The following is a 23638-nucleotide window of genomic DNA, read 5'->3' on the forward strand; positions in this document are numbered from 1 at the left end:
GGACAATGTCCTATTGCCATGCTCCGCAGTGCTGGCGGGCCTGGCGCGGGCCGTCTAAGGTTTCTCAGAGCGCTGACGACACCGCGCGCATTGATTTTCGCTGCAGTGGCCGCTCCAGCCTGACTGGCACCACCGCTGCCTCCCAGCGCACCTCATTAGGGTGCTCTGTAAATGACAGTGGCGGGTGTCAGATTAGAAAGGATTTCTCAGCAAGGAAAACTCAGCCCCTCCCTCTTCGAGGCAACACGAAATTCTCTGAGCCAGGCTCAGGTTGGTCCTGTTTTGTGTTCTTTGTTTTGCTTTTGTCGTTCTGGTTCAGAGCATGAGTCTTGGACAGTGGAGTCTTGAGACCTGGCCTCACAGAGCTCAGAGGACACCAAACCTTTTGTGGAAATCACTTTTCTCCCACCTGCAGTGTTTGGAAGGACTTGTTGCTGGGTAACAGTTTAGCAGCCCTGTTTAAGGGCTGGTCGCTTTTTGTTTTTTGTTTTTAATATATATATAGATCTATTTAAAAAGTTGTAGATTCTATACACTTGGTGGGGTGGGGGGTGAGGACTGGAGGGTTGTGTGCGTGCGTGTGTGTGTGTGTGTGTGTGTGTGTGTGTGGTTTCTGGCCCCACCCCCCACCCCTCTTGGAATGCAGTTAGCAAACTCTTATGCCCAGCGTTGTACCCTTCACAGGGCGTCCGTCAAAGAGCATGGCACTGAGGGGGACGGTCAGCTCAGTTGTGCTCCTCCTGGGCATGGCTGCCCTCCTCAGCCAGCTCTGCTGAGCTCCCCGCCTTGACAGCCGTCGGGTCCTCGAAGCTCCCAGATGCCTCTGCGTCCACCCTGGAACGCTTGAACCTGCGGTCGGGATACTGGCTGTTGTCAAAAGGCATGCGATGGACGCAGAGGACGTGGGTCTTGAGGTTCCCCTTCTGAGAGGCACTGTAGGGACAATAGCGGCACTGGAAGGGCCTGTGACCTGTGGGAACAAAGAGGGGTGAGTCAGCACTGCCGTGCACCCTCCCACCCCCATGCCAGCACACCAGGATTATTAGTATGACGCCATCATTCTTATCAGCATTAACATTCGCAAATGAAAACACTAAAAAGGTAGTGTTATTATTTGTGAAGACCAAAATGTAAAGCCTATCAAAGGCCATCTTTCTGCCCTCTCCGGGTTTTTGTTTGTTTAAATTCAGATTCGGTGGCTCACACAAGAGAACAAACCTGATTTCTCTCTCGATACCAAGGGTCAGCATTTCTCAACCATCACCCCCACCCCCGCCATCCCCCCGACAAAGGAAGGACCAGATTTTAGGCTTGTCAGTATTTTTGGTTTGGCAGGCTGAGGCAAAGCTGAGGAGTTTATATGGGTAATGGTATAACAAGAGAGAAAATACAATTTCCACGAGCTTTTTATGGGTGAAATTAAAGATTTTATTTATGGACACTGGAATTTGAATTTCATATAATTTTATGTGTTGTGAAATATTCTTATGGTGCCTTTTTTTTTTTTTTTGGTTGTTGTTGATGATCAACCACCTAAAATTAGAAAACAAAACAAACCCTTCTTGTGTGCAGACAAGGACTTGGCTCAGGAATTGCCCTGTGCTGGCCTCTGTCACACAAAACATAAATCCCTCCCTCTGGGTGGCTGTATGGGGCCTCCACAGCACCAGTCCACTCTTCCTCCCCCCCAATTTCAACCTGAATCCACAAGCCCACACCACAGGGGGGCTGTTTGGAGTGGGAGGGTGTGGGGGGGAAGAGGGCCACTGCCCAAGCCTTGCCCTTGGACAGGGTTGGACCTGGGGACTGGAGGGATTGCTGAAGCTCAGAGCTACTGCCGGAAGCAGCCAAGGCCAGACCAGGGTGATCCAGGAATGGAAGCCAACTTGAGTTTGAAAGAAGCGAGACTCTGAGCAGTTGGAAAGCATGTTTTTCTAGAAAGGCTTTGATTAGGAAGAAGGGATCCATACGCCGGGAAATCCATTTGACCCTCCGTGCCTGTTTTCTCTGCTCAGATTCACAGCAGCCTCATCTCTGCCCACTGGAGGGGCTGGTGAAGCATCTGGTTGGGGCCATTACAACAAAATCGTCACGCCCCCCCACACCCCCCCAGACTAGAAAGCTGCTGCCGTGCTTTCCTGGACACTCCAGAAGGTCATGCCACTCAGCACTGAGAGAGGTCAAGGCCCCCAGCGGCTTTCATTTGCTCAGAAAAAGTAAACAAGTACATAAAGAGGCCCACCACTTCCCCGAAAGCCTCCAAATAGCATAGTCAGCAGTTCTTTCCAAAGCTGTCTTAGCAGACCAGACCCCCACCAAGCCCCCTGCCATTGAGTCAGTGCTGCCCCACCGTGACACACCGCTGTGTGTTCCCAAGACTGGGACTGTTGAGGGGAGAAGAAAGCCCACTCTTTCTCCCAAGAAGCTGCTGCTGGTTTCGAACTGCCAACCATGCAGATCATAGCCCAAAGGCATAACCACTACACCACCAGAAGGCCCATGCAATCTATCTGGCCAAACAATCTCTGTCCTAAGAAGCTAGAGGCCTTCCAAACATTTAGAAGCTGAAGGCCTCTTTGCCAGCAAATTGCCAGGCGAGCTAGATTTGGACGTCCTTCTAATAGACGCCAGGAGTCCGTGCGCCTCTTCTCACAGCCACGCCTGGAGCAATCAGTCCTATGTACCTGCTGACTTCTCTCTTCCGAGCCTGGGGCAGGCTGTACCAGTGCCGATGGCCACTATGAAAATGGCAGCTTGTAGAAGCTTCCCCAGTGCCAATGCCTGCTGCCCATGACACCAAGCTCCTCAGGCAGCAGCTCAGCCTGTGGTTTCCTTGACAAGGGGGGGGGCGGTGACCCAGCATTTCCACGGCCTTACTCCCTCAGCTTTCTACCCGGAAACCCGCTTCCATTCACTCCCACAGCCCACTCTTCTTTGAAGACTCCGCTGCCAGAGAGGCAGTTTTATGGGCTTGTGTAAGCATGGTTCCCCTGAGAGGCTGTGAGTTCTGGGCCATCTTGATAGCATTGGTGCCAAGCCCAGTAGCTGGCACAGACAAGCAGAAATGAACTGCTTGTGGAACTAAATTGTTATCTTAGAACTTCACCTTGCCTTTTAAAAAAAGACAAGACCCATCTCTGCACAGAGCTTCTGCTTCTCTCGTTTCCCTGTAACACCTAACACCAGGTGGAATGAGATGTACTCTCTAGTTGCCTAAGTCAATGTACAGATCAGGGTGCGATGTAGTGGCGATGAAGCACACAACTTTCCTCTAGTTCCTGAATGTTTCCTCCTCCCCCGCTATCATGGTCCCAATTCTACCTTACGGATATGGCTGGACCAGAGGATGTACACTGATGCAGGTGGGAGCTGGAGGCACAGGGAATCCAGGGCAGCTGATCCCTTCAGGACTGGTGGTGTGAGTGGCGATGCTGGGAGAGTGGAGGGAGGGTGGGTTGGAGGGGGGAAACCCAATTACAGGGATCTGTGTGTGGCCTCCTCCCTGGGGGATGGATGGCGGAGGGGTGGGTGAAGGGAGATGTTGGACAGGGCAAGATATGACAAAATAATAATTTGTGAATTATCAAGGGTTCATAAGGGTGGGGGGAGGGGGAGGGAGGGGGAAAATGAGGAGCTGATGCCAGGGGCTTAGATGGAGAGCAAATGTTTTGAGAAATGAGGGCAATGAATGTACAAATGCTCTTTACACAATTGATGTATGTGTGGATTGTGATAAGAGTCGTATGAGCCCCTAATGAAACTATTAAAAAAAAGAAAGAAAATAATGATGGCAACATGTGTGCAAATATGTTTGAAACAAGGGATGTGTATATGGATTATGATGAGAGTTATAAGAGCTCCCAATAAAATGATTTAAAATAAAAAGAAGCAAAACTGATACTTCCATCCTGGTGAGTGCTTAGATGGGAAAATATTATTAACTATTATCATTAAAGAAATATTTTAATATAAAAAATTTGCAGATCTTTGGACTTAAGAACAAAATGAAGCACCAGGTGACTATGCTTGCTCTACCCACAGTGAGGGCCGAACCAGTAAGAGAAGGAGTCACCAGTGGTTGTTCCCTCCTGCCTTCCTGCACCCGAGAACCACACTTAGGGCTAGAACAATGGTGACCGGCCGCCCTTGGATGAGGAGAATTGAGACTTGTAGTTCAAGGTGCATTTAAGGTCATGGCAACCACTGTGCATGGCCTCTGCTCTTCCTCACCTTGGGGTTGGGCTGTGGTCTCAAAGGAAGGTGTCGTGTGCCAGCTAACAGGCAAACATCCGTTGAAAATCATCCGGAACAACCTAAGGATGGAGGGTCCTGGAAACCTCAGTCAAGTTTCTACATTTTTCCCCAAGCTTCCCAGATGTGGACTGTGGTTTCTGTTTCCTAACAAGGACAGCTCAGTGGCCCCTCACAAATATGGGTTGACTGCCATCGTAAGTATTGGGGCTCCGATCAAGATGGAGCTAACTCATCGGTGTATTTATTATTGATCAGCATGGCCCCTGTGATATAAGCAGCATTTGTAAATAAACTTAAGAAGAGGTGGGGAAAAGAAAATCCTTCATAGTCTGATACAAAGGAGCTAGCAGAACTGAGAAGCACAACTCCCAAACTCGGGTACTGAGCCTCAAGGTCACCAAGATGCATGTGGCTTCTACTGTTGGAGTTTTTCTCGCAGATCTGGAGGACATCATTGATATTACCATTATTGATGAGCCAGGGTGGGTGTGACTGACATCTCTGAGAAAATCGTTGAAACCTTTCCTCTCTGCAAACATCTTAGAGAACTGCAAGTATCTCCTTTCATTTTTCAATATGAAAGCCTCTTTCGGGAGTGGCCAGGTTGGCATGAAATCACAAAGTAGTACATTATGCCTATCAACATATTTCATAAGCGGAACCATGGTTTATCCTATGTTTCTGATCTGGATCTCCAGTTGCTGGCGGAATCAGAGATGCAGGGTGTTTGGCAGATTCGGATGCCTCCAAGGTCAAAGTGTCCATATTGGATTGGTTTTATGTGAACTTAGGTGAGATGGAACTGGAAGTAAGTGTGCATCAACCTCTGTGTGTGGACATTTTCAGACATACATAAAATATGGGAATCATGTATTGCAAAATCTTGCAACTGGAGTTTTCGCAGAGATGATAATCATAGCAAAGGTCCCCCCAAGGCTTATGTCCCATGGTTCCTTATGCACGGTTCCCATCATCGTTAGGGCAGCTTAATCAAGAGGTGGTTCCAGACCCATTGGTTCAAATGTGGAAGTTCCCAAGCAACTCTGGAAAGTTTGACTTTAAAAATAAGCTCCCAACGTATTTAACTAAGGTACTCAAAGTCACTGCCATCTAGTGAAATCTGACTCACAGCCTCCCTCTGGGATCAAGGAGAAGTTCCCATAGGTTTCCCAATGTTATTCATCCCCACCAGGGCCCCTTTGTAAGGTACCCATACTCCCTAGTTCCCCTGAAGCCTTTCATTAAGTAGTATTATGATGTTTGTGTAGAACATGCATAGAAAATGCATTACTTTCGATTACCATATAATACACTCATAGGATTCCGTCCCACCTCCCTTGTGCCTCCGTATGATTCTCTCATCCCTTCGGACTGCTTGTGGAAAAGTTCTTTATGAGATTCAGGTGGAACTATTTGAAGAACTGAAAGGACCATCCTGAGGGAAGATTATTGGGAAGGGCTATATGGGTCTATGTAGGAGAAGACATTGACATTCTTCAAAGGATCAAAATTAAGTGGAGGATTGGTTTGGGGGATGGGAACAAGTCTTCCCAAACAGAAAGATACTGCTATGGAAAGCAATTTGGGAAAGTGGAACTTTCCTGACTGCAGCTAATTCTGAATGAAGAAGTGCCAGGCGTCTCCGTGCCATTTGCCCTGTGGAGGCCCTGTGTTGGCACAAGCACAGGGACGTTGAGGTCGTCGGAGGCACCAGCATGGACTGGAGAACACTTCAGGGACAACGAGGTAGGCTGGCATGACAAGCCCACACCGACCATATTCTGAGTCCCACTCCGTGTGCAGTGCCTGGGGGTTTAAAAGCTTATGTCAGTCAGACAGAACCTCGAACAGGGGGCAAAGTGGTGACCGTGAAATGTACCCTACATAAAAGGGAGGCGGGGCCTCACTTCCCCCATGCCTCCCCAGCACGCAGAAGGTGAAGACTAGATAAGACACATTTCCTTATCAATAGAAGAGAAAGGGATGGAGAAAGGGTGTGTGCAGGAGCCAACAGGCTGTCCCTGCGATCCTCACCATGGTAGGATTAACCCTGGTTAAGTCTATGGTTTCAGGGCCCTGGTGACAAGGAAGTAGTATGAATGTTGGGACCTAGGGCTACTTGGAAAGGGGAGGTTCCCTACAGAAAGCCAGCCAATAGCAGAAGGCCCACGTGAAAGCCAGCCAATGGTGGAAGGTCCGCCATTCACCGGATTGAACGGTTAGCTCTTTGTTTTACATCGTTCTCAATTTAGCTGCGAGCACTTTGGTATTCCACACCAAAACACCTCCTCAATAAAGTCACTGGGTCACACCTTTTCTCTGACTGTCTGAAGGCTGTCTCCCTCTGAATTCCTTCTTGTGCGCAGAGCAAGGACCCCAGAGGAGAGGCTTGTTACCTTCAGGGCCACCTGGTGACGCCTGTAAGCGCCATCTCCTTGTCTACAGAGTGAACAGAATCAAAGACTCAAGACTGACGGATCGCGCACACCTGAGCGCCCCAGCGCAGAAGAACGAGATCGCCTCCGGTTGCTACTCTGATCAAGGCCACGACTGCGAGGGAGAAACACAAACGTAGGACAAAATTCCAGAACACAAAAACCCAGACTTCCTGGTCTGTAGAGACTAGAGGAACCTTTAAACAGTGATCCTTCACTTCTGAAACTGAACCCATGGCCCCAAATCACCTTTCAACCGGACGGCAGGTGAGCTATGGAGTGAAAACAATGCCCATGCGCCGAGCACTCCTTAATGCAATCCACATGAGGAGATCAGGATGGCAGCTCTGGCCCCACGCCAAGGCACAGAGGGCAGCCCTGGGCAGGAATGAAGGACACAGAGACGCGGGGACCCCAGGGGGGGAGGGAGAGGACGGCTATGAGTCAGGGAATTGACACTGATGGCACAAAACACATTTGAACAAGTCGTTTGACTGGAAACAAAGATGCTCTGTAAGCTTTCACCCCATTTACAACAATAATCATAAAAGGGGAGGCTCAACTCCAGTCAGCCCAATACTGAGAGCACCGCTGAGGCCTTCCCGGGCCGTTGGGATGGTGAACAGCGGAGGACGCCTGCCTGGCCACCAGCTGCAAGAGCAGCCCTCGGTGATGTGCTGAGAGCGCTCAGTTTGTCTTGCTGGGCCAGGTGCGGGGCGTGGGGAAAATCAGATCTCTTGGTGGAGGTAGGTCAATGATCCCCAGAGGAGAAGCTGCTGCAGGGCTTCTGGGTGAAAGGGGAGCCCTTCTGTCCCTAAAAAGGTGCACCCTCCCATTTTAATGAAATAAAATACCAGGCCATCTCGGTCATGGTGTTAGACATTCACCAGAGCCTAGAGAGGCAGCAAGTACTCACCAATTTTTAAGAACTGAAAAAAAGGTCAACCTTTCATGTTAGGTGAATTTTTGAGCATAAAGACAACCAGCTTATTATCTACCCATTAGAAAAGAACTTCAGGCAATAGTCTCTCCAGGGATCACAATATCTGCACAGAGTGATGATGTGGAAGGAATCCAACGAGATAGTAGGGCGATGACTTGTTAACTATAAAGAACAAGTTCTTGTAAACGATATTTGTAGACTACAAGTGCTATTTCATATAGTTTTAGATATTTGTAAACTATATTTGTGCATATTTGTAAGCGTTAAGAACCATTCAACTATTATTATTATTGTTCTCTGGTTGTCATCACATCGCATATCTGAGCAGGGCCAAGGAGCATTGTACTTTATTCCTCATCAAAAGTACTGATTCCTCAAGGACTTTGTGTGCCTCTGCTTGGTGTCAGTATGGCTCAGGCAGCCTTGAATTACAACGTAAATTGGGGCCTCCCTTTGGGGTATCTGCCTTTGAGCCAGGCCTCTCAGAAAGCGAAGACCATCAAAGTCCAAAGCAGCTCACTCTCAGCATCGGCCTTTTACGTGAGAATCAGATTAGCCCATGCGGGCTCAGAGCTACTGGGTATCAGGCCTTATGCTAGAAGGAACCATCATTTAAATGGCCCTGGCCCGAGTGAGTGGCCCTGGTGGCCTAGTGGGTTCTGCAGTGGACTGCTAACCACAGGGTCGACAGTTCAAGCCCACTAGGCACTCTGTGGGCTTCTGCTCATGTGAAGATTTATCGCCTCAGAAACCCAAAGGGTAGTTCTTTGCTACACTATGCTATAGGGTCACCATAAGTCAGAATTGACTCAATGGCAGTCCGTTGGTTTGGGGTTTGGGGTTTGGTAAGAAAAGAACCTGGTGGCCCTGTGGTTAGACATAAATTGGACCTAGCCACAAATCCAGAGATTCAAACCCACCAGTCATTCCATGGAAGAAAAGAAGAGATGGTTTCCCCACAAATTTACAGTCTCAGAAGCCCTGTGGGGCAGTTCTACTGTGTCCTAGATGGTCACTCTGAGTCTGAATTGGCTTGATGGGTGTGTTTGGGGGTCTAATAAAGAGTTAGACCCCAACCAACTCTTTGTGGCAGTTTTAGTGAGGGGGGAGGGGGGATTGGAGCCCCTAAGAGCCCAGTCAAAGGGAACGTAACCTTCCCTCCTCCTTTCACTCAATGACCCCCACCCCCACCCCCAGGATGCACCCCCTCCTCCAGCCACAGAGACAGCTCTGTTCTCTAACAGTCCCTGTGCTGTCATGCCTCAGGTTCCAGCCTCACCATCCCTTTAGTTGGGAACCCCCTCTCCTATGCCATCGAATTGCTTCCCTCCCTTGCAGCTTGCAGCTCAGCTGCCTCTGTCCCCAGGAAGCCCTCCCTGATCCAGCCACGGCAGCCTGGGAGACATATCATAAAAGACTCTTGGTTTTTCTTAGAAGGGCTTTTAACAAGGGCCACTGGACAGTTAGGCAATCATACCTCTCTCCCCAGCTCAGTGGGCACAGGGCCTGCTGGTGCATTATAGTTAATATTGCTGCTGATGTACCTGTTGGTTCTCACCCCCAGCACAGTGCTTAGCTCTCCACGGACATTGCAAGCAGAGAGGGATGTGAGTGTGGAAGGATGGAAAGGTGGGTGAATGGACAGATGGATGGATGTGTGGATGGGTGCATGCATTGGTGGGTGGATGGGTGGTTGGAAGAATGGATGGATGGGTGGATGGATGGATGGATGGATGGATGGATGGATGAACAGACAGATGGGTGGAAGGAAGAATGAAGAAGGCAGTTGGGAAGGAAAGGGAGAGGCATGATACTCTAGACCAGTGGTTTTCAACCTGTGTGTCACAACCCCTTTGGGGGTCGAACGACCCTTTGACAGGGATTGCCTGATTCATAGCAGTAGCAAAATGACAGTTATGAGGTAGCAACAAAATAATTTTATGGTTGGGGGTTCACCACCACATGAGGCACTGTATGAAAGGGTCGCGGCATTAGGCAGGTTGAGAACCACTGCTCTAGCCCAGGGTCAGTAAACTGTGGCTCTTGAACCACGTGCAGCTCTCTCAGTACGTGTATGTGACCCTGAAGTAAAATTAAAAATGAAAATAAAACTACCATAGTTTCATTTACAATATTACTTTAAATTGTCCTTACTTGTAAAAACATATTTATGGCTCTTGAATCATTTTTAAACTGCTGTACAGGTGAGGGACAGGATTGGCTCTTCCATCGCAACAGTTTGCCAACTCCTACTCTAGCAAGAAGGACGCACCTCGCGGGCACTTTGAGAAGGTCAGTGTGGCAGAGAGGGCAGCTCAGTGAGGAGCAGGGCAAGGCCCAGGCTCACAACACCTGCTGAGAAGCTTGGACTTGATGCAGTGGGAGAAGGGCGCTGGGTAGTTGTCCCCAGCCCAGTGAAAGAGCAGTCTACTTCAATAGCCAGCCCAAGCTCAGATGGTAGAGCTGGATGGGTGCCCACCCCAACACGCACACACACACACATCACCACCACCACCTCACTCCTCTCTCTCTGCCTTTCACTTTGAGGCCATCAACATTTCCCATCACTGCCATGCGAAAAGTAAGTACATCATACGTTAATCTGTATTGTCACTGCACCGTGCAGCCGTGGTAAAGAGCACATTCATTTTTAATCCACTATGAATAATATATAAATATGTATACAGTGTGGAGGGTCAAGAGGAGTGAGGAGAAAGTGAGTCGTACATTGTTTATAACAAAAGTGGAGGAAAGGAGATATTTTTCTTACTTGCTACGATGGAAATATCTGCTCTTTCTTGTACCTGAGGGGGAGAGAAAAGTGCTTGCCCCTGGGGGGGACCATCCATTCATTACAACTCAACGCTTGTGGGCAGTGGGTTTTGTGGATGGGATCGGCCTGCAACCTGATACTTTCTCCTCTGCCTTGGTCTACCATCCCTCAGGCCTAGGCTTGTGGGGGTGAGACTGCCCCTCGTGAAACTCTCCTGCATCCACCTCGCCCCCTCCTCCGGAAGCCCACTGCCAGGAGTTGCCTCTGTGGGTCTTCGCCGTTGCCAGAAGGTAGATCTGGCAAAAAAGGATCTTCCCATTTGACAGAGAGGAAATGCTGGGCCAGGAAGATCAAAGGGTGGTCCACACCACAGTGGGCGGGTTTCTGAACAGCACGTCAACCTTTGGATTACCTCTCCCCTGTGCCCCCTCCTGTCACTGCCTGTTCACCTCTTGTTGGCAAATTCTTTACAAGATTCTCTTCAGTCAAGACCCTAGGGGGCTCCATCGGTAGCCTGTGAGCATTCTGAAGGGGTGTGAGCAATAAAGCATGCACACACTTAAGTATATACCCCCCTATATGCACACCCATGTACCCCTAAGGGGCACGGACAGTAGCATTGGCCACATGTCTACACCAAAGGGAGGTCAGGGTGCTCCCATCAAAAAAGTCTTCTGAATCCATGGTAGCCTGTTTCCGGGAGCACCCAATGGGCACCTGGTGGTGCACTCGCCTGAGCAGGCTGCTGTTGGGGTCATCTGGTGTTTTCAGTGCTCCAGGGGTGGGTCGGCAGGGCATCTGCTTGTACCCCTTTCACAATACCCACCCAATACGAGCTGAATGACCCTGTGTGAGGGGGAGGAGGGCGTGTGTTCTTGAGGAAAGGACAGCAAGCTGCTCCTTAGTGAGTGTCCAGCCAGCAGGTTGTGCTATAGAGGAAGGGGCCACAGGGACCCCGAGGGAGCAAGCGCCATCTTCAAAATAGACACCCATGCAGAGAGCTTTGCCAGAGGCTGCGATGGACATGTGTGATGAAGCCTGCCTCCCGGGAGAAGCAAAGGCCTTCCAGAGGCAGGAGAAGCAACCCCCAGATTCCTGGGCCCATCCACGCCCACGTGGAGTCTCTAGTCCAGAGAAAGAAGAGGCCCCAGGAGCAGGCCATGCCCGCAGGTGGAGGGGACTGCAGCTCCCGCCCGAGGTCGATGCAGTGAAACCGAAAGATGCTCTAGCAGGCCTTTGGGTCACGCCCACTGGGCCTTTCATTTACAGTTTAAATAAAGAGAAAAAGACAGCATGTTGGAAAATGAAAGCAACATCTCTTCTGTGCCTTCGAAATCTGCCCTGGCCACAATCCTCTTGCACAGTGAGTGGACACATATCACTAAAAAAGCTGACAGGGTCAGGACCATCCTGGCTGACATCGAAGGCCAGGTCCCAGGTGCACAGAGCCCAAACCTGGCGCTGCTGGTCCATTGACTCCCCATTTCCACTCTGGGACACCTTCTTGGGAATACAGGATCGGAGAGTCTTCCTAAGCCGTGCTTTTTTGTCGCTGTCTTCCAGAAGAGACCAGGGGAGGAAGTGGAAAGAAGTGGCCCCCAGAAGCACCTGGCAAGCCACCCTGGAGCTTGGGAAGAGGCCCTTCTGCACGACACCCAGAGGTGCTTCATGGCAGCAGCACTGCTTCTATTAGACCCACCTGGAAGCTGCTGGACCTCGAGACCCCTGTAAAAGACACGTGGCAACGTAAGCAAAAGCTCGGCCAGCAGGTGTCTCTCGGGTGGTCATATCGCGCTGCCTTGCATGTTGCGAAGATGCTGAAAACAATGCTCCTCATCCCTCGAATGCCAGCAGAGTCCCTCATGGTGGACAGGGTATCCATAGAGCTTCCAGACCAGGCATCCTCAAACTATGGCCCGCGGGCCACATGCGGCCCACCAAGGACATTTATCCAGCCCCGTTTTGTGTTTTACTTCAAAATCAGATATGTGCAGTGTACATAGGAATCTGTTCATAGTTTTGTTTTGGTGTTTTTTAACTCTAGTCCGGCCCTCCAGCGGGTCTGAGGGACAGTGAGCTGGCCCCTGTTTAAAGTTTGAGGACCCCTGGTCCAGACGAAGACTTCGTAAGAAAAGCCTGGTGATCAACTGCCAAAAATTAGCCAATGAAAGCCTTATAGACCACAATAGACAAGTGTTTAACAAAGGGCGGGCAGAGGCAGCCCTGGGTTGGAAGTCACTCAAAATGCACAGGGGCTCAAGCAGGCAGGCAGCCAGGAAGGCCAACATAGGGCCATGTTGATCACTAAGTCCAGCCACACAGGGCGTTAGATTCCTGGTTTCCTGAAGTAGGCCTGCCAGAAGTCCACCTGACATGACCTTGCCAACAGACTTACCAGGACATGGTCTGGTCTCTATTTGGCTTGGTATCCTTCCTGAAACCCCAAGGCCCCACCTGCTGCTCACTCAGGGTTCTGCTTGGACCCTGAAGGTGCAAACCGTCCCTGTTCCGTGTCCCGCCACTCTCCTAGGTTCAAGCGGCTCAGCAGCAATGCCATTTATAGAAGCATACATAAAAGCCTATTGGCCCTGCACTGATAGCTATTTTCTCAGTTTTGCTTTTTTAATTTCCCTTATTCCAAATAGGTGAGAATGATGCCAATCAGGTATATGATTTATGTTTTCCATTTAAAAAAATATTCATCCATCCAATCCAAACTGCTAGAACACTTGGGAAAAGTCTTCATGCAAATAATTTAGGTTTCTAGTATCCTGTGATTGGGGTTTTAATTTTAAAAAGGTGCTGAAAAATCCACGCTCTTCAAAGTGAATGTTGATCCATGTGGTAAGATATTAGAGTTGGAGACATGGGCAGGGATGTGCACGGATGTGCGCTCATGTAGCATGTAACGCAGACACAGACACTGGAGGGGCGGGCCCTCTCTGCAGAACTATCAGGGGGCTTCAAAAGGTGCATGGGAAAATGATGTCCATTTTTATTTCATTTGTCCTTATTTCATTCATTTTTAAGCTCCCACCCCACCCTTGTGTGTGCGAAATTTTCTCTCTCTCTCAGCAGACAGGACTTGCGAGTGCATGCACTCCAGTAGCTGTGAGCACTTGGGCACCTGATCTTGGTTTCTAATACTGTTCTCCAAGCAAAGGCACCGGATCCCTGGGAGAAATGGCCAGTTGTAGACAGGAAACAGAGCAGATGAGATTGGAGCATCTCTCTCTGGTCAGTGCCAGAAAGTACTGACCTACTGCCATCAAGTGGATTCTGACTCACGGCGGCCCGACACAGGGCTCCCAGGTGGTCAGTTGTTACAGGAACCAACAGCCTCATCTTTCGGCCCGAAGAGCTGCTGACCAGTTTCACCCGCGAACCAAGTGGTGAGCAGTCCAGTGCGTAGAAAATATATATATCATAATACAAAAAAATCCCCCAGAGGAATAATCACTGGTGATTTCTTCCCCCCGCGGGAGGAGGCAGAGCATAACCCCACAGCTTATACGTGGGTGGCACATAGGGGCTTCTTTCCCAAGAGTACAGGATCGGCTGGGACAGCCACAGTACCTCACTCGGGCAATCAAAATCCCATCAAGTCAATTCCCATGCCCAGAGATGTTGTTGGTCACAGGAGAACTGCTCCCTAAGATTCCCAAGACTGTCCATCTTTTTTTTTAATCATTTTACTGGGGGCTCTTACATCTCTTATCACAATCCATGCATTCATCCAGTGTGTCAAGCACATTTGCACATATACCGTCATCATCATTTTCAAAGCATTCTCTTCCCACTTGAGCCCCTGATATCTGCTCCATTTCTTCTCCTCCCTCCCCAACCTCCCTCATGAACCCTTGATAAGTTATATATTGTTTTTTTCTATATCTTACATCATCCTCCATCGCCCCTCACTCACTTTTCCATTATTTGTCCCCCCTGGAAGGGGGTTCTAGGTTGATCCTTGTGATTGGCTCCCCCTTTCTCTCCCCGCCCACCTTCCTCTAATCCTCCTGGTATCTCCACTCTCATTGTTGACCCTGGGGCGTTTATCTATCCTGGATTCCCTGTGGTGTGGCCTCTTATCTGTAGCAGTGTGCATGCTCTGGTCTAATCTGATTTGTAAGGTAGAATTGAGGTCATAATAGTTGGAGGAAGGAAGCACCAAAGAACTAAAGGAACATTGTGTGTTTCATTGGTGGTACACTGCACCCTGACTGGCTGATCTCTTCCCTGTGACCCCTTTGTGAGGGGATGTCCAATTGTGTACAGATGGGCATTGGGTCTCCACTCCATGCCCCCCGCCCCTTCACCTTTGGGATGGTTTTATTCTGGGTCTTAGATGGCCGATACCTGATTGCATCAACACCTCAAGATCACACAGACGGATTTGCTTCTTCCATGTGGGCTTTGTTGCTTCCAACTAGATGGCCACTTGTTCATCTTCAAACCTTGAAGACCCCACATGCTATATCTTTTAATAGCTGGGTACCATCAGCTTTCTTCACCGCATTTGCTTATGCACCCATTTTGTCTTCAGCAATCACGTCCAGAAGGTGAGCATCATAGAATGAATGCCAGGTTATTAAAACAAAATGTTCTTGCATTGAGGGAGTACTTGAGTAGAGGCCCAATGTCCATCTGCTACCTTAATACTTAACATATGTACTTAGACCTACATCCCTATTGTTATATATAAATATATTTACATTTGTACATACCTGTATTTATACCTCTATAAATGCCTTTGTCTCCTAGTTCTTTCCTCTAGTTCTAAAAAGCAAGGATCTTACTTTGAGGATTAAAGTAAGACTGGCAGAAGCCATGGTATTTTTCAATCACTATAAATACATAGTGATTTTCAATTACTTTATATATATGTATAAAAGTTGGACACTAAATAAAGAAGACCAAAGAAGAATCAATGCAGTTGAATTGTGGTGCTGGTGAAGAATATTGAATGTACCATGGGCTGCTACAAAAGCAAAGAAATCTGTCTTGAAAGAACTACAGTCAATATGCTCCTTGGAGCACAGCTGGCAGGACTTCCTCTAGTACTTTGGACATGTTGTCAGGAAAGACTAGGCCCTGGAGAAGGGCATCATGCTCAATAAAGTAAAGAGGGAGCAAAACAGAGGAAGGCCCTGGAAGAGATGGAGTGACACCGTGGCTGCGACAATGGGCTCAAGCGTGAGCACAGCTGTAGGCCGGCGCAGGACCGGGTGGCTGGTACATGGTGTCCCGTCACGATGCATCAGAATGCTCTCAGCAGCAACTGACATCCACAACCTCACATCACCATGGTGGGCTCTCTTCAAACTAACTGACCTGGGGGCTAGAAGGATCCCTGATGATTCAACAACCGGTTATGGGAAGATCAGTGGTCTGACCCCCTGTGCTCCTGGGGAGAAAGATGTGGCAAAACCTTCCAAAACCTTGAGGGCCTGGGAAGCCCTGGGAATTCTACTCTGCTCTACAGGATGGGACTCCATTGACTGGCAGTGGGATGAGTTGGGGTTGTGGGTTGCACTATGAGTTCACTGACAAGCTTTCAGTCAAGGGGACAGGACCTCCATGTGCCCAGTGAGGACACCGAGGCTCAGAAGCTCAGCATTTAGTCCAAGCCAGAGACAGATGGAGCCCAGTGTGGCCCCAAGGTCATAAGCTGCAGCCTGGACTCCACTCACAGCCCTTCTGCCTCCTGCAGCATGAACTCATCCAACGTGATCTGGATTCCAGGAGGGACAGAGTCAGCAGAGGAGACGCTCTGGCTGGCAGTGTAAGGGTCTCAGGGACCCTCCTGCTCAGCCCCACCCACCTCACACTGCAGCCTCCAAAGTGGGGCCCCAAGGGGGAGTTTGTCCTTTGTCCTGGCCTTAGGTGGCTCCCTTCTGACCCAGTTTCCCCTCCCCAGCACCACTGTCTCTGAGCCGAGATACAGGGTTCTGCTTGACATCACCCTGGCTTCTTTGCCCCAGCTGGCATGGGGCAACAAGCCCTGGATGGCTGGGTGGTCAGGCTGCGCGTGCGCCTGCACTTATGTAACTATTGATCTGAGATCTTCAATCATCCCCTGGCTTTGTGAAAGTGTTTATGTTTATCTTTAAGTAACCTTCAAAGGGTCGATGGCCTTTTCCTTTTTTGAACGTTTTTAGCTATATAATATAAGAACCTTCTAACAATCCCTGACGTTTGTCTCCAGGTGAGCATATGTAATCTTGAGAGAGACGAGGAGAGGCCCAAAAAAGAGGCATCTGTCCTCTCGGCAAGTGAGGAGTGCAGGTGTGCATGCGCCCCCCCACCTCACACCCCACCCGAGATCCCACAGCCAGGGTTCTGTCCACACGACTCTGCCCCTCCTCAAATGCCGTGCCAAGCTTTCTCAGAGGCAGCTCTCAGAGAGGTGGTCTTCGATGGGCTCCAACTGTCTGCTTTTGTAGCTCGGCAGCTGTAGGAGAACCAGTGACCAGTGACCGGTGTTGGAGATGGCTGAAGTTGGTTTTTAAGTTACTGATTTTCTGAACAACACCAAACTTACTGTGGTACAATATAAACCCATCAACTAACTGAGAGTGGCCCTTATAGGGGTCCCCAAGGCTATAAATCTTGACGAGCCTCATTCTTATCCAAGGAGCAGCTAGTGGGTTTGAACCTAGGGACCTGTGGGACACACTGTTGCTCCGTGTGTCCCACTCAGGGACACTAAGTACACTCACACTGCGGTGCACCATCATGGCTGCTAACCCCACAGTCAGCAGTTTGAAACCACCAGCTGCTCCCTGGGAGAAAGAGGAGGCTTTCTCCTCCCGTGAAGAAAGAGTTCTGGTCTCAGTAGCCCACAGGGCCTTCGCCCCTGTCCTCAAGGGTCGCTGAGGGTCTGCATGCACTCACTGGCAGGGAGTTGGGAGTTCGGTTTTAGAGACTGGAGACTCTGTACCCTTTAGCCATTGGGAAAGTTCCTGTGTCTTGTCATTCCATTGTTCCACAGATGTCTGAAGCCACCTCATATTTCAGATCTGTGGTGCCCTGCTGCCTATTCCTTTTCTGCTACGTTTGTGATGCAGTCACCTCTGCAGGCAGTCAACGAATCCATTGAGCTGGGGCTCAGAGATGGCAAAAAGGAGGGTGGTTCTCGCATTAGCAGATGCCACATCCCACTGGCCACGCTTGCACCTCTCCCTTCCCCCTTCACACAGTTACTTCAAGCCCCTGCAGCAGCAAGGCATCGGAATGAAACAGGAAGCATTCACAGCCACCTCTGCCCCGATGGGGCACCCTGGGGCCCTCTGGATAACAGGGAGGGAGGCCACGTGGAGTGAGGAGCAGAATATCAGAAGGACAGAAAGCAGCACGCTGGTCATTGTGCACCTCGGGTCAGTCCTGATCCCCATCTGCACTGGCCCTTCCCTGGCTTCCAATGGCTATGGCTCCGTATTTCTTACTGCCGTGCCTGCTTTTTCAAGATTGACTTTCTAACTTTCAACCCTTCTGCCACTTAGCCACTTCAGTCCCCATTCCAAACTTGCCCCCTGCTAGGCCCCACATGCTCTTCTGTTCAGACCTGCCAACGCCCCAGTCCCTCCATAATGCTCTTCCTAGAACCCAGGCTGTCAGAGCGCCACCTCTGCTCACCAAAGGCGACACAGCCCTTAAGTAGGTTCTGTCTGCACTGCTCACGAATGGCTTCCTGTGACTCTGGGTTGGAGGATCTCCATCACTATCAACCCCTCATCCCTTGCCGGATCCCCGGGAGCTCAGGTCTGCCAGCTAACACATGTGAGAACACCAGGGCATAGGGTGGTCTGGGGTTGATTCTTTGAAAGTAGATCACCTAGCCTTTCTACCGCAGAACCTCTGTGTGGATTCCAATCTATAAACATGCTCACTGCAGCACTTAGAAGCTCCACTGCACAGACTTAGATTAGATAAGGAGACAATGTGGGGTTGCTCCCCCCAAATAGCTACTTGTGTGCACCTTCACAGGGGCTGCCTCACCTGGCTGGGGTTGGGAACATAGTCCCTGACAAGGCAACCCTGACCTTCATCAGGCTTTTCTCAGCTCTTGTCTTGGGACTCTCTCATCAAGCAGATTCTGACCCATAGCAACCCTATAGGCTTGGGGTAAAACTGTCTCTATGGATTTTCAAGACTGTAACTCTTCATGGGAGTAGAAAGCCTCATCTTCTCCCACAGAGTGGATGGTAGGTTTGAACTGCCAACCTTGTGGTTAGCGTTCAGTGCATAGTCCACTAAGCCACCAGGGCTCCATCCCAATGACCCTTGGTGCTTCTCTCTCTGCCCTGCATACTGCCTCTCACTGCCTGCCTGCTCTCCTGTCTGCTGGCCACACCTGAGCAGGTGGCCCTGCATAGCCCAAGCCTGCGTGCTGGTGTGTCCCTGAGGCTGTGCGACTCCTTGGATGTCCCTACCTGCTCTGCCCTCCTTCCTCACCAAGGACAACTGACACTCTAGGAGGTGCCAGGTAGCACCCACCACACTCTTCCTCCCATTCACCTTGCTCACCGCCTCACCCATGGGCACTTCTGGTCATCAGGTTGCGTGTCCCTCTGTGTGTTTCAGTGACATGCCTTGGTCCCCTCCCCCACACCAGGACAGGCTGGCTCCAACCCAAACCCACAGGCTGCCCATCTCTCCCCAGCGGGTATCACACGCAAGGGCCCACCCTTGCTCATTGTGTGCCCCCACCAAAATAAAAAATGCTTTGTTGCTTTTCATGTGTTTTTTGGTTTGAAAGTAGCTGTGTCACAAAGGAATTGAAGTCTGTTTCAGTTTTACACCCCCCACCCCCACCCCCCACTCAGACCACTGTTGACATCTGACGGTCCAGAAGCTGGTGGGCTTCTACGGTCGTGATGCTTTGCAAGTGCCTCGCAAGCAAGGTCTGGCGAACTGCTTGTAAAAAGGCAGCCATGGAGAGCCCTGCGAGGCAGTTAGCCACAGGACACTGGGCACACTGGACAGGAGGGGTTGACTGGTTATTCACTGCCAATGCTTAAGAGTAAAGACCTTTCCTGGGCAGCAGAACAAACCTATTGTACTTCCTATTGGCAGGCAGCATGGGGGCCCTCGGCCTACTCTTCTGCCCTTTCCTGCCTGGCACCTGGGACGAGCAGGCCCCAGGAAGTCCAATCCCTGTGCTGCACTGCCCTGGCCTAACAACGGAGGCCTCCCCTCTCCTGAAGGGTGAGCGGCACCAGGGAGGACCTGCAGTCAGCAGATGAGTAGCATCCCCACACCCGCCTGTGAGACAAACATGCAGGTGGTCTCGCTGGTGCAATTGTTTCCTGTTTTCCATTTTGTCGCTTAAAACGAACACGCCAGTTCTTAATTGTACCTTCAGCGCTATTGTACACTTTAAATATGGAGAGGGCCAATGTGGTAATGTGCCGTGTGCCAGGGGGGCCGCTATGCGCTGTGTCACACGAAGATGCATCAAGGGGAGGCGCGACAAGCTTCTGAGAGTACCCCACGCCAGGCAGTTGAAGTAAATCCTTATCTAGTCCAGTAAGCGCTGGTACCCACGGGGACCCGGGGCTATGCACTCCCACACACACTGTCCATACAAACTGTGGTATGTGTTTTGGGGCACGCAGGGGAGTTTACAGGGGTCTGGAGGCCGGCTCCTGGGTGGCAGTGCATCGGGATCAGCCGCGTGCTGTCTGAACACCGCGCTGTGGCTTCTTGCTAATGCAAGCGGATGTATTCGACAGGCGCCCATCTCTCTTTTCAAAACGGAATAGACTCACGCGAGCCTCGGGCACAGGATGCAGCCATCCAGAGGGGCACGCTGGTGATATTTAAAATAGCTACTTGGTAGCATGCCCGAATCGACACATGGGTTCCCTGAGCAATAGGGAATTACTTTGCAGGCTCGGCCCTCACCCAGTGTCACGGCGTCAAGCAAGGAACCAAGGGGGCTTGTCATAGGAAGTCACAAACGAGCTGCCATCCCCCTCCCCAAAGGCTCTCTCTAAACTCCAAGGTGTCAGACTTTGCTTTCTCTCTCTGGCACGATCCCGAAATCTGGCTGGGGAGTGACAGATGTCCATGCCCAGCTGCAGCGAGGCATGCGGAAGCTCTGCACATCCCCATCTGAGTCCTCCTCACCAACCCCAAACAAATGGGCCGGGCTTGCCGTTCGCGGACGGGCAGACAAACCACCCACAACAGGCAGGCCCCTGCAGGACTCTGCAGCATAATGCAGAATTCGCGCCATCTTGAAACCAGGCCCGTCCCCCCCTCCCCTCGGGAGGACAGGCCCCCAAAGAAGCTTCTCTGCAAAACACAGCCACCTCAGCATCTCTTCCTTCAAATGCAACAAAGTTCTCCAAAAGGAGACAGGAGTCAGAGGCCCAGGAAGGCATTCCGGGACCCCGGGACAAGCCCCGAACACGCACACTCCTAGGCGCACGCTACACAAGCCCAGGTCCAGGTTTGGGAGCGACTCCGGGAAGATGATCGGTCAAATCACCAGCGCCATCGCTCTCAGCTACTTGAATAAATCCCGGGGAATTATAAACGGAGCCCGTGTGTAATTAAAGTGAGGGTTGTTAGGCTCTCCATTTAATAAAACACTTGAAAAGAAAAGCCCTTGTAGGTTTAGCGATGCCCGCGGGGAGCAGAGGGCCAGGGAGCCCGGCTGGCAGGCGAGGAGGCAGCCGGGCCTCAGTGGAGCATGTAGGGCGACCACCTCCTGAACCTGCACCCCCTTCCAGTCTGGTAAGGAGCGAGAGGATCAGGAGTCCCGGGGCTCCGTGACGCCAGCCGCTCTCACAGCTGCGGAGCCCGCTCAGCGAGTCACAAGAAAGGAAGTGGCGGGTTTTGCCGATGGCAGAGTGGCATTCCCTTTCTGGTCCTCCAGGCAAACACAGTCAAAGGCAAAGAGGAAATTTTGCGATTTCCCCCCTTGAAACTTCCCACAACAACCTCAGCAAAACCACACGCCTCGCCTTCTACAATGTCCCTGGTGTGTTCGCCGCTACTTTGGCAGGAAATCAGAATTACTGTTATATAAATTCCATCTGATGCCAGAGCTACCATCTGTGAGGAAAACTGCTTCACCTACGTCTGCCTTGCAAAGCCACTCTCCCAGAGACAAGGGAGAAGGGGGGAAAGAAGGAAGGGGGAAAAAATTTGATTAATTTGCAGAATGCTTGTGATTTGCTCATATATTATTATAACTGCTCATCAGCACATGACAAATTCCCAGCCCTCGGTGCCGGCACCCGTTTGGTTTCAGCAGTTTCTTGCGTCGGCACCTGACAGACTGCGGGGCCTCTAATGACTTTCAGATGCTTACAAACAGTAATTCTATCTTCAGAATAAAAAAGAAAAATCCGTAGGAAGAAAAGAGGAGTGAGTGAGTCTATTTCATTTCCTTCCTGTATATCAACATGATTTAACTCTTCGAGGGCAAGATGGGGGTCTCCCAGGCCCCCCAGACCTGCTGCCTGCAAAGACACAGACCCCAGGAGTCTGGGGGAGAAGGTGAGGGCTGGGCCCTGCGTCCTGCAGGCATGGCCAGAGTGTCTGCCAGGGCCGGTGGTGGCTCTGTCCTTCCCGCGGTGCTACGGAGACCCTCCCCTCGGTCCACTTTTTAAGGCCTTAATAACCCCGTGCAAACACATCTGCTCTGGAAGCGCCATTGGATAGCTGGCGTTCTCTCTCTCTCTTCTTTCTTTTTTCCTCTCTGCTTTTAAAACTCTGATGCTTCCTCTGCAGCCTGCCTGTGTGCTTGATTGCCTGTTTTAGATTAGAGATTTTAACAAGGAAACAAAGGCTCTGAGTGCACATCAGTCCCGCATACGAGGACCCACAGAAGGAAGAGCGATAAAGCGCGAGGCGCCATCTGTCCACACACAATAACCTGTGTGTTTGGAGGCTCACAAATTATTTAGCGCGCCACCTTCCCCAGTGACGGAGCCTGGCAGCAGAGCGCGGCCTGGGGGCAACACCCTTTTCTGCTGCGCTTTGGTAGCTCCCCACCCCTGTGCACCCCCACCCCACCCCACCCCCAAATTGATTGCTAACAGTTGAGGAATGTCTCGGGGGTGAGTTGATATTTTATTCTCAGGATCTTCTGAGTCCATGAAGTTCTGGGAGGCGGACCCGGGCAGGGGCAGGCCTCCCCCCCCTCCCCACCCCACCCCAGCCTTTGGCCACTGATCTGTTGGGACAACTGGCCCAGGGCAGGGTCCTTTGGGAGATGGGGGAGACCCTTGAGTGTGCCCTGCTCTGGTGTGCAGAGCTCTGCTGTCCCCCTCAGCCACAGCCCGATGAATGAGCGATTGGGGATCTCCGTGGGAGGGACTATATGAATTCAACTGCCCCCTCACCTCCAGCTCTCTAGTGCCCCAGAAACAACTCCTTCTACCTGTCCTCACTCAGGTCTGTTCATTGAAGCTTCCCTGGACCCAGGCCATAAACTACTAACAATAATTGGCCTCGGATCTCTGAACAAGTTACGCAAATTCCTTCTGATATGCTTTCTTAAAATGGTGGTTGGGAGCTAGGAGGCAAGTATCATTTAAAAATAAATAAAGTTTTTGTTTGTGGTGTGTGCACATCAGAACTGAGTTCACCCCTTATTTTCACCATGGGACCACCACTGGTGTCCAGAGCTTCACTTGCATCTGCCTGGTCTTGAGGTGGGTCCTGGTAGTAGGAGGAGCCTCTCCTTTCACAGCTGGGAGACTAGTTTACAAAGCCTGCAACCGTGGTCTGGGTGTGGCAGGAAGTGCCACAGTCAGTGGGCTTGTGGTTCTGCCTCTCCCAGCTACCCCCAGAGGTCCAGGGTTCTATGTTGGGGATGAGACATGCAAGGCGTTCACTGCCAAAGAATCCCGAAGAAATGTGTTCCATGATTGTTAATAAACAACCAAACCAACATTTACTTTGTGAATTGAAGCATGTCTTTCCTGGGTCTCAAAATAGATTCATCTTTATACACACACACTCAGAAAGAAAGAGAGGAGAGGGGGGAGAAAGAGAGAGAGAGAGAGTTTGTCGACATGGGTGTGCACAGACTGAGAGACCTTTCCATCCCACTCCAGGCTCCATTATCCAGAGTCGAATCCTTTCAAGTGGGCTCCCCCTCCAGGCCCAAAAGCCCCTTCCAGCCCCTTCCCTCCACATCCCTGAACCCTTCCCAGCGCCTGGCTCCTTCCTCCCAGCCAGGGACCCCATCTGACTGGTGGTGGCTTCCAGTGG

The 23638-nt window shown here is 50.8% G+C and overlaps 1 protein-coding gene across 2 annotated transcripts in view; it reads right to left on the minus strand.

Moving 5' to 3' along the window:
* Positions 1-670: 670 nt before the first annotated feature.
* Positions 671-23638, minus strand: part of ZNF536 (zinc finger protein 536) — a 379804-nt gene continuing 356836 nt past the window's right edge. For both annotated transcript variants that reach the window (XM_045293780.1, XM_045293779.1), the window contains one exon: positions 671-970. In XM_045293780.1, coding sequence (XP_045149715.1) covers positions 726-970 — 245 coding nt within the window. In that variant the 3' untranslated portion in view covers positions 671-725. The remainder of the gene's footprint in view (positions 971-23638) is intronic.

This window comes from Echinops telfairi, unplaced genomic scaffold, assembly GCF_000313985.2.
Source record: "Echinops telfairi isolate 266 unplaced genomic scaffold, ASM31398v2 ScPeMD7_2291;HRSCAF=2852, whole genome shotgun sequence".
Classification (NCBI taxonomy): domain Eukaryota; kingdom Metazoa; phylum Chordata; class Mammalia; order Afrosoricida; family Tenrecidae; genus Echinops; species Echinops telfairi.